Raw genomic sequence first — 10,780 nt, forward strand, 5'->3', positions numbered from 1 at the left:
ATTGATATACATCTCGGTCCATATACTAAATATTTCGGCATTAATTTAGAAAGTCAGCAGAAAAAAAGAAATACCCATGAACATCAAATAAATCAAAAACAATCAAAATGTCTTTCAAATCAGTGAAATATTGAGTAAAACTGGCTAAAAACACGCATAGATAGAAAATCAACAAGAATCACTTTATTGATTGATGAGAATTGACAAAAAACATCAGGCATGTGAAAAACAAATGAGTTATCTTCTTGTAGAGTTTAAATTTCTACTTATTACGAAGTGTGCATAAAAGGAACGCAGGCATTATTTAAGGGGCACAGAGTAATACCAAAGAACAGTAGACTAGATCTCAATTTGAACTTTAAACTCCAATAAATTGTTTTTCTTACAAAAGCATCCAAAATACCGAAAAATTCAAATAAAACAGGTGCCAGATCTCTTGAAATTATCATTCCATGATTATGAAGCATCCATATGAATTTAAAGAACAAATGTAGCTCAGAGCCACAGTATGTCTACTTTTGGATTGAGGGCCATCCCCAGAGTGAAAACAATAGTTTCATAACAAACGCGTCAAATTACTTAAAATTTGGTCAAGATGTTTCTGAAATAATTTTTTACAAATAAAATTATTAGCAAAGAGAATTGACTGATTTTGTTTAGAGCAAATTCTTGCTGTATCAAGAAAACCTAATTAGCACTTTTCAAATGTTGTACTTTACGACAGATTTAAATCATTTTTAGTATATTTACATGCCTGGTTTTAAACACATACCATCAATGGTTACGAAAATGGTATTAGTCACATATTTTGTTTAATAATTTTGTTTAGAGCAAATTCTTGCTGTATCAAGAAAACCTAATTAGCACTTTTCAAATGTTGTACTTTACGACAGATTTAAATCATTTTTAGTATATTTACATGCCTGGTTTTAAACACATACCATCAATGGTTACGAAAATGGTATTAGTCACATATTTTGTTTAATAATTATGCCAATAATTGACATTCAGCAGCAAAAGTTTAGGCCTTACTTGGCAGGAAAGGTTTGGTGATCACAAAAAAGTGGCGTTTCCTTGCTTTAGTGTCCTTGCCCAAACACATCTTGGCGTTTTTCTACCTTGCAAAACCAAAAGGCACAACCTCGTTTCCTTTTGAGCCTTATGGAATTCTAGTTCAGATTAAAAACTGACAAACCTAAAAACCTTTTTTTAAATAATAACTTTCAAAAGCTTATACAATGGAATTTTCTAACTCACGTAGTCAATAACAGAATACAATTAGCTCTAATCAAATTATGATCCAATAAACCACTGCTAAGTAATGTGAGAATTGATTTTTAACGTTTTCAGGTATGTTAGTCTTTAATCTAAGATGAAAATTCATGAAAGAATCAAATCAAAAGTATTCCGTGGGATTTGACGATTTAGATAATGCCAAGATGTGTTTGGGTATTTCTCTAAAAACTAAGTATGTTTTTAAACCACTGTGCCCCGCCTTCTGGTACTAAGACACTGTACGATTTAAATTCGTCAAAACGTTGCCACTTAAACTTCATACGATATTTGGTCTGGCGACAAATTTGAGTTGACAGACGTGCTCTGAACCATATGATGGCTTAAATATCTAGTGTACATTATAGCGCTCAACCCTTCAAGCTTTCAAAAGCATATCATAACTTTACCAGTCTTCTTTACCAGTAAATTGACAAAATATAAAATAAAATTGAAAAAGAAAGTCTTCCGAGTCTAGGTTCTCGTCAATAAAAAAAAATGCTTTTCTTATTCATTTCACTTACTTCACAAATGACTATAAAGTACAGAGGATTTTTGAGAAACAAACTCAAAACAGTATTTTTGGTCACTTTTCATGTTGTAGAATGGCTGAAAACAAAGAATTGCATGTTCAAAGTGACATTGCTCATTACAACTTTTTCGAGCAGAGGGAGAGAAAGCAAAATGCGATACAGAGGCATTGGATCCGATTGGATCCTCCGAAGCACAAACGCCTTTCGAAGGTTGTGTGACTCCCACTCTCTGACATTGCGTCGGGAGCAGCTGACACTGGAACTCGAACATAAACATTGTTCACTAATCACGACCTCCAACTTTTGTAACATGCTCCCCTCGTTTTGAATACCCCATTCCGCACCCGTGGTCTAATCATGGCCGCTTTCAATCACCTACTCCACAATCCGACAGTTCGACGTTTGGGACGCCTCAACCCACCCCATCTAATCCTAAGTGTGGCCACGTGTCGATTCGCCTCCCAGCCCACTCAGCCTGAGCCCAGTGGAGCCCTGCTGGAAACCAAGAAACCCGTTAATTTAGCAGTCAAAGTAAGCGTGACCATAAAGTCTCCATACCAAAAACGTCATTTCACAGATAAGGATGCTTGGCTTTTCAGTATTACCTGAAGAAAAAACGAGAGCATGACGCGTTTCTGGCCTTGGAGAACGCGGAATTCCGTTTGGGACAGAAGCATTTGGCCAACATGATGGGCGCGGACTTCGAAAGCATGACGCAGACTGATATTGACAAGGCCATTGAGTATCTCTTTCCCAGTGGATTGTACGAAGAATCGGCCCGCGCTGCAATGAAACCTCCGGCAGAGGTGGGTATTTCATTCTCCTTGCCAAGTGAAAAACTGTAGGACAGAGAGCTGATCTAGGTTTATGGAGCCAGAGTGTAGACAATCTAGGTTCCGCACCAGCCTGTGCCATGTATACAGTAACTTGAATTTGTCACCTTGTTCCAACAAGTGGCTTTGTCTATGCAAATGGTATTCTGTAAAGATGCTTAATATAAGGGGATGTCAAGTAAAGGAAATTCAAGGAAAAATGTGGTCTGGCACCCTGATTTTGTGCATTTTGGGGAGAGAGAACTAAGACAAACATCACAGTCAACTCGCACCATTCGCCCATTGAATTTTTAATAATCAAGTGATTTTGACCCTACTAAATGAGCATGTTTGGTGTTAATCAGTGAACGCACTATCAAATTGGCTCAATACTAAAATGCTAATTGCCTAGACGAGCATGTAAAATGGAAAAAATGTCAAAATCCAATGCATGCACAGTGCGGTTTGGCTGGGCATGTTGTCTTTGAGTTTACTCCATCGAATAACGTCAGTTGTCCATGAACGCGTTTATTTGACTAGCCCTATAGATCTATATTAAGCATCTTTAGCATTCTGATGTTGAGCCAGGATATGAGACTTTTGCTAAAAGTTTAGAATACAAATCATTGATTTCTTTAAAATTTGATGCAGACAAGTTGCCACTCCTAGTTGCACCACAAATAGATTGAATTTTTCATTTTATTCAATTTATTCAATTTATCGGCTTCTCTGAGTAAGTATCCTGAGTTTTTTTTTTTTTAAATATTGTACCAGGATAGTAGTGAGATAGCGTCAGAGCACTAAAAGCTACTAGATAGTTATTTGTTTGAGGATCGAGGTTGGCGTTGAATTGATTCTTGGGTTGGGTTATAGGTCTATCCGAAGCAGAAGGAGGCCGAATTTGATGGCGAGGGGCGTCCTTTACATCCATTTTATTTCACCACCAAGCCAAACTATTCGCAAGCTTTATTTGACGTGGTGGAGGTGCTGGAGAAGTTGATGCTCTTGAACGATCAACTCCAAAGCCAAGGGATCTATCCGGATCGAGAGCTTCTGTTGAACGATGTGGCATTGAGTGGCACGCGATGGATGGCCAAAGACGAGTTCGAAAAGTCATTTTTGGAGAGTTTGTCCACCGACCAGTATGATGAGCTCATCTCCGCCTTGGATCGGATCACCTTCCAGCACTTCTCCTACAAAGTCAAGGATTTCATCTTCAAATATCGCGTGTCCAGCGGCCTCATTCAAAGCAAGGTGGAGATCTTGCCGGTCTTGACGGACGAGAAAGGCCGATCCTATGTTGAAGCCCAAGGTGAGTTGGATTTGGTGCGAAATCGTTCCGTGGGATTTGACTTCACGAATCCGATCGAGTTTGAATATCCCACGGCTAATAGTGAGCTTGGATTAGAATTGCTCTGACTATTGTTCGGATATGAACCAATCCAATCTTTAGCGACCTCAAACATGTCTAATGTTGATGGTCGTTAAAGCCCCCATGTTCCTTTGCAATGCATTCAAAGCACTCCATTTCAACGATGAATAAGCTGCTCCAGTTCACCCGCCATTTCTTTCTTTAAATATGCCGTGCAATTTTGTGGTGAGAAATTCAGAAAATTGTATGTGTCTCAATCCATCGTTAGCCAAACAGATTAGATCCTGCCAGAATATGCAATTACATTTTGATGCCCAAAACTGGGATGCGTCAAGATAAAATATCCAAAAGAGTGGCGCAGACGTCGGCAAATTCCATTCAAATTTATACCCTTCATCTCAGATCCATCTCACCATCAGCAGGTCTTTCTCACTCTTGTCCACTGTTCGACATGCAAAATTCGTTCGGACATGACATGATATTAAGCCATGACAAAAAAAACTCATCTGTTTTAGGTCAGAAAAAGTCCGCTTGTGCCAAGGTTCGCGTTACTAAGCCTGGCACTGGCAAGTTCACCCTCATGAATATTGATTTCCCCGAGGAGGTCCAGGGTATCACTTACTTCTTTGGCATGAAAGAACGTTTGGCCATCATGTTCCCTCTGCAGTTCACTAAGCTCTTGGGACAGGTTGACGTTGAAGCCGTGGTCAATTTCGGTGGATCGGCCAGCCAAGCCTCGGCTATCCGTTACGCCACCGCCATGTGTCTCAGAAGCTTCGTCGACGAAGGCATGGTGGCCAGAATGGCCGTGGCCGGCCTTCTCACCCAAGATGTGCGCGTACGAGAACGAAAGAAACCCGGCCAGGAAGGCGCGAGGAGAAAGTACTCGTGGAATAAGCGATAGCGGGATGATGATTATAGGATTATACTACATGGTTGTTGTAATAAATATCAAACGATGTCAAGTTTTGGGTTTGGTGTATTTTTAAGTTCTTTTCTGGAGGCTGACTGAGAAGAATATATATATATATGTATATATGTATGCACGAATAATTTGGGATGTCACGCGATAATTCTTGGAGGATAACTATTTAACAACAATAACATGGAGATGAATTTAAAGGCAATCTCAAAATCGGTATTGACCCTTCCGATTATTGTCCAATCCGGAAAACGAAAGCAGGCTCAGGCTTTGATCCAGGGCCACGTACAAGTGGAAAGGGTCAAACGCAACACTGTACACTGGACTGGACTGGCCGTTGTGCGGGTGCTTGGTATAATACATCTGCACGGGTTTCTCCTGACGCATGTCCCACAACCGAACGAGACCGTGCCGGGCAGTCCCGCAAATCAAGGTCATGTTCTTGTCCGTGGCTAGACAATACACGGCCTCATCGAAAGGTTCGGTCCAAACGCGTTCCCAAGACCCCGTTCGAAGATCCCAGAGTCTGGCCGTGGTATCATACCCGCACGAGAGGAACGTCTGGTTGGACATCCAATGAAGGTCCAGAATGCCTGCTCCGCGTTTGAGACCCTGTGAAACGGGAAACAAAGGCCGGGTCGTGTTCAAATCCAACAGATGAAGCGACGGCACACCTCCCCATCCTGCTGTTCCAATGGCCACACAATCTCCCATGGGATTGGCCTCTAATGACCAAACACGATCTGCAGTGTCGATGGTCTCATACAAGGCGGGAAAGTTGTCTTTAGACGCGTCGTAGGACCAGATTTTGACTAACTTGTCACGCGAGCCGGTCACGATGACTCCACTATTGGTCACTAAATCCACGGCCGAGATCTCGCTTTGATGACAGTTCCGTTTAGCGAAGAGGAACCGACCGGTTTCGGATTGCCAACCCACTAGAGCACGATCCCGTCCGCCGGATACGATGATGCCGTTCTTGACCACAAATCGGGACACATCATCGTTATGACCTTTGAGCACCCGAGTTGTGGTGCGCTTGACACGACCCTGGTCCATTCGGGGATGGGCCCAGATGCGATTGCCCCAACTGACCCATAAGTGCCGATCCTCCAATTGAATTCGCGGCATGTACTTGACCTCTTGGGTCAAGAGCAAGGTCTCGGAATATCGCCGATCCAGCCAATTCCGGGACACACGAACCCGATCTCGAGCCGAGGGCAAATCACGGCATCGATTTTGGATCGATTCATGGCTAGTATTGGTGACCAGGCACAAACGGGCACTATTGACCCATAGACTGTCGTCATAAGCCACATCTTGAAATCTCCGGTTCACCTTGGACGCTTGAGCCAGGGATTTGCGGTCCAAGAACGAGAAGATATGGAGCAACAACTCGGTGGGTAGTGCATTAATATGCAAGCGCTTATCATTCAGATTGAAACTGGTCAGGATGAGGGTGGCGAATTCGGCGTTCATCGTGGCCATGGCCTGTAACGAGTCCGTGGTGCAGAATTCGAAGATATTCAGTAGAATCTCTTTGGGGAGGTTTTCCAATCGAGGTTGCTCAGGTTGCTCGTGTTGCTCGTGTTGATATTGTCCCTGTTGGTCGGATGAGTCGGTGGTAATCCACATCGGCGAGCTCATGATCGGAGGTCTACCACAACAGAACACATGCTCATTCAAATTCACGTTTGTGCGGTGCTTTCTAACCGTCTTTGTCGATGATTACACTTTTCGCGGCACAGGCGGTTGTTGATGAGTTCCGACCTTGCCTATCACACTTTGCGAGCGAGCAATGGCCGTCTTGGGCGAGCCTTGATCACTTTCTTGAACCGATGCGGCTCGTCCGGACAAAGGCGGTTTGGGCGAATTGGGGGCGGACGATTCGCTGCCCAAAGACAATGCTAGCTCAACGCGATTGGCCGTTTCACGGGCCGTCTCTTTCAAATCCGAAAAGTCCGGAATATCGACCGAGGATATATGGGCGGAGAGCCGCTGATACATCGAGGGTTCTTTCCGACATCTGCAATAGAGAATAATTCAGATCCAAAGGTCAATCGCCGCGAAATCTAGTCCTCTGGCCAGTACCTAATGATGAAAGGTGTGAATACTAGTAACACTATGATATCCTCAACGATTTGAGATGAGCCGTGCCGCGTTTTTGAACCGGGACAGCAGGACTGGCAGTCGTTGAAGATGAAGCAGAAGAAGCAGCTATGAGTCGACTGAAACAAAATCAAAGGCAAAGAAAACATAATCGCAACTCAAGTCAGAATGAAGTCATGATGGTGCAATCGCTTTGATCACTCACTTTGATGTCACCGAACCAAAATGTGAAATTCATACATACATCCAATCCTCCCATACCCCCAGCCAGATGCGAGCGAGTCTTACCTTCTTTGTTGCTCATATTTGATTTGCTGCTGCAAGAAGATGGCATTCTTCAGCAGTTCCTGGGCCTGATTGAGGACGGGCGAGGCCCGTTCCATGCTCCGCACCGTGTCCAAGCCATGTTCAGCGTCGCTATGCGTGCGGTTTAGCTGTTGGTGGAGACGTCGGATCTCCGCCCGACTCTCGACCGTGGGCGGCAAGGCCTTGCGCACGTGCTCGGCCAGGCGATACAAGGCCAGCGAGGGCTCGTTGGCGCAAATGTGCAGGTTTTCCGAGATCCGCTCGCAAGATCGCTTGACCTTGTTCTCGAGCTCCGGGTCCACCACCGGTTGAACGAGCGGGGGTGGCGGAGGCGGCCGGATCGGCTGCGACGAGCGGGCGAGAGCGGCAGGAGCGGTGACGGGAGCAACGGCGGCGGTCGTCTCGAGGGCGGAAACGGAGCTGATACCGGATACGGGCGTAGTTCGAGAAATGGATGGTGGGCTTACAACTAGAACAAGGGAAAAGCGTCCATGGGATCCCATTCACGGATGACTCTCTGACTGAGAGTCATTCAAGTAAGTCTATGTTCATTCCTTGACAACACCTAACTAACCACCTAAAACAAATGTGACTCTGCATTTCGTTTTATTATTCTGACAATCGAACCTGCCAAACCCATGATTAAGTGGTTGTGAGGCCAAAACATTGGGCTCTGAAAAGGGTTATCTCATACTATGTTAAAACCCGTATCTTTCCTCAATTTGAGCTGTTCTGCCTGGGCTCCACTCCCAAGGAATGCTGGAGATCTAAATGTGTATTTATTTCCCCTGGCCATATGTCCCATTGCCATGGACCCCGATTACACCCTGCTCCCAAATCGTAGCATGCATGTGACGTCACACGCGTGGGATCCAGACATCCAGGAAGAATAGAAATATCCTGCCCCATGGGATCCAGAAATACCATCCGAAAAACACAACCAGTCCCGACCCTCTTCATATATGTATAGCTGGGCTAACAATGGCTTTGGTGTTACCGGTGTTACCTGATTCTGTCATTCTCCAATAATCGACTTGTAATGAATACCAAGTAGGTAGATCGATAGATCGATACTAGTTGTACTAGATCCGGAAATAGCTGGGTCGGGTGGATGGAGAGCCAGACAACACGACCAATGGGCGGGAAGCAGGGCGGGGCGATGGGCTAGACCAGTTCAAAAGTGACTCGGACCGTGGCTGTGCCCGATATGACGTAATTGGCCCCGATGGGCCCCGATCTGGCTCTCAAAGTACGACGCCATGGTCAATCCCAATCCAAGTACAAATCACGGGTGTCCTACAGTTCTGAAATGAAAATCAAATCCGCCATGGCAGTCATTAACCGGGGCTCTCAAGCGGGGGGGTGGGCCAGCCCGTCCTCCGGATTGACTCCGGAAATCAGAAGAGACCTTACCTACATGTACATACATACGTACGTACGTATGGATACCTTACCTGATTCACGTTTGGTAGTGAAGTACTTCGAAGGCAGTCCAGATCCAAGGAAAGCTTATCGTATGACAAGGAGGGCAGCCAGCCAGCCAGCCAGCCAGCTAAGCAGGCAGGAAGAAAGGAAGGAAGGAAAGAGGAAGAAGAAGGCCTATAACAGAAGTCAAACAAGAAAAACTCAAACGGACTTTCCGAGTCGGATTTGAGTACTTTAGTTGCGTGATTATCAATTTGGAGCATTGCGTTAGATGGATGGTTTTGACTAGCGCTCTAGTTTTGATGCACACTGAAGCCTCACCTTTGTTACTTTTGATACAACAAGACCAAGCCAAACCAGCCACAGGCTAAAAGCAACCGAGGGGTCAGTAACTTGTTCCATGATTATGGACAGTTATTTGGTTTAGAGCTGAAGATGGCATGTTCAGTTTCATACATGTGTACATGCACAAGAGCCGTACAATAAAGCCCTGTGGACTTAAGAAAATGTCTTTGTTCACCTAGTTCTTAACACAAAGGTGTTTAGATATGTTTGCTCATGTAGCAATGGTGACTGGTTTTTTAATAAACTATAACGCTAATCTAGGTTTGTGAAGTGAGTAAACTTCATTCAAGTTAATTCACAAAGATAGTGGGTGGTGCTTGTCACATTTTAGAGAAATTCCAGCCCTTAATCCAGAAATCCCTTAAAGCTGGTCTTACATGGTTTCACTCTCTTTGCACTCAATCCTAGTGCCCTGAATTAAATGAGTGCAACAATGAGTTCAGAGCACAATTGCAGTTAATTTTGAACTTTTAATTCTGTTTCAAAACATTGAGCTTACATGGATCCCAGATCCAAACCAAACACATTTTTGTAAATTTCTGTTTTTTTTTAAGAGTTAGTGCTAAGGCTTAAGTTACTCTACCTCATCTGCAATGACAGCAACACCAGATTCAAACTAGGTATTTTTGAATAGAAATATAGAAAGTGGCTCAACAACTGGCATTTAAAACATTCAAAGTACATTAAAGGGTGCCTGAAGGGTAGCTAAAGCCGTATATGACACATAGAATCAGAGAATATTATGTAAATGCGTTTGGTTTGGATTTGGGGCCCAGGTAAATTCATTGTTTTGGAAAGGAATTAAAATTAAACTTCTGTGGTGCACTGATCTCACTTTTGTACTCTTCTAGATACAGAGCTATACTCAATCCATTCTTATATAATCAAAAACGAGACGCATGTAGGGCAAGGGTAAAAAAGTCCTTGATCTTCTTCGGAGAATTCATGGTGTTAAGGATGGAAGTGATGATTCCTTAACCCAATGCTCCAAATTGATAATCACGCAACTAAAGTACCAAAATCAGACTGGGAAAGTCCGTTTGAAAGAAAAAGAAGACAGAGAGAGACGTGACAGGAGGACGCCCCTGGAGTGGAAGGAGGCAGGGTAGCCAACGTCACCTTTGTAGTCCTTTTCATTGAGCGGAGGAAGAGCCCTCTGTTGCGTCCAGGTACGGACAATCAAAAGTAAAAATGAGACACTATGCTCTAAGATGCCAAACTTAATCAAGAGATTATCAAATCAACAATATATTGTACAAGTGCTAGGCTGCAATGAATAAGCCACCAACTCTTCTGGGACACGTTTCAAAACCTCTCTGAGTAAAATTTCGAACAATTATCATATGTAACTAAGAATTAGACAAGCAGTTGTATACCATATGTTTAGGAGCTCACCAACACTTTTGCAATCACCAATTCCAACAAAATAGTTCTAGGAAAAGCACATCTTTTGGTGCTTGACTTTAAATCCAACACTTTTGCTAAACTTTCTTTCAGTCTTATAGAACAATTGAATGGAAATAGATGTTGAAAATTCATTAGTATACTACAAGTATTCAATTTATTGCTTTCTGTTTATCCCTATTTGGACGTGAAAAGTGTTTGTAATAATACCCTTATAGGAATTGAAAGGTCTCTTAGAAAGGTTGATGATGTTTTGATGGTGTTTGAATAGATCAGCAAA

General features: G+C 43.4%; 3 protein-coding genes across 5 annotated transcripts; 1 reads left to right on the forward strand and 2 right to left on the reverse strand.

Annotated features, from left to right (window-relative positions):
- Positions 1–2,031: 2,031 nt before the first annotated feature.
- LOC131881480 (small ribosomal subunit protein uS9m-like) lies at positions 2,032–4,954 on the forward strand. Its single transcript, XM_059228362.1, has 4 exons — positions 2,032–2,336; positions 2,405–2,611; positions 3,491–3,929; positions 4,505–4,954. The coding sequence occupies exons 1-4, from the start codon at positions 2,163–2,165 to the stop codon at positions 4,891–4,893; spliced, it is 1,209 nt and encodes a 402-aa protein (XP_059084345.1). The 5' UTR covers positions 2,032–2,162; the 3' UTR covers positions 4,894–4,954.
- LOC131881479 (F-box/WD repeat-containing protein 4-like) lies at positions 4,951–6,498 on the reverse strand (the record flags this gene model as incomplete). Its single annotated transcript, XM_059228361.1, is given in 1 exon segment — positions 4,951–6,498. A coding segment is annotated over 1 exon segment (1,380 nt), but the record flags the coding sequence as incomplete, so codon positions are not given.
- Positions 6,499–6,622: 124 nt separating this feature from the next.
- LOC131881481 (BLOC-1-related complex subunit 8 homolog) lies at positions 6,623–8,931 on the reverse strand. 3 transcript variants are annotated; one of them, XM_059228364.1, is made up of 4 exons: positions 8,781–8,931; positions 8,333–8,630; positions 7,309–7,795; positions 6,623–6,937 (listed from the first exon to the last, which is right to left on the reverse strand). In XM_059228364.1, the coding sequence occupies exons 2-4, from the start codon at positions 8,343–8,345 to the stop codon at positions 6,640–6,642; spliced, it is 798 nt and encodes a 265-aa protein (XP_059084347.1). In that variant the 5' UTR covers positions 8,346–8,630; positions 8,781–8,931; the 3' UTR covers positions 6,623–6,639. The 3 variants fall into 3 exon arrangements, with proteins under 3 accessions (XP_059084347.1, XP_059084349.1, XP_059084348.1); XM_059228366.1 differs by having other exon boundaries at positions 8,740–8,808; XM_059228365.1 differs by lacking the exon at positions 8,781–8,931 and having other exon boundaries at positions 8,333–8,700.
- Between the last annotated feature and the right edge of the window lie 1,849 nt (positions 8,932–10,780).

Source organism: Tigriopus californicus, chromosome 5, assembly GCF_007210705.1.
Source record: "Tigriopus californicus strain San Diego chromosome 5, Tcal_SD_v2.1, whole genome shotgun sequence".
Classification (NCBI taxonomy): Eukaryota; Metazoa; Arthropoda; class Copepoda; order Harpacticoida; family Harpacticidae; genus Tigriopus; species Tigriopus californicus.

Bases quoted from the DNA above. Each gene is read 5' to 3' on its own strand.
- LOC131881480 (XM_059228362.1), top strand. From the start codon at position 2,163: ATGGCCGCTTTCAATCACCTACTCCACAATCCGACAGTTCGACGTTTG. The intron at 2,337-2,404 runs GTAAGCGTGACC...TTGGCTTTTCAG, and splicing joins CCGTTAATTTAGCAGTCAAA to TATTACCTGAAGAAAAAACG. The intron at 2,612-3,490 runs GTGGGTATTTCA...GTTGGGTTATAG, and splicing joins CAATGAAACCTCCGGCAGAG to GTCTATCCGAAGCAGAAGGA.
- LOC131881481 (XM_059228364.1), bottom strand. The intron at 6,938-7,308 runs GTAAGACTCGCT...TCTCTATTGCAG, and splicing joins AAATATGAGCAACAAAGAAG to ATGTCGGAAAGAACCCTCGA.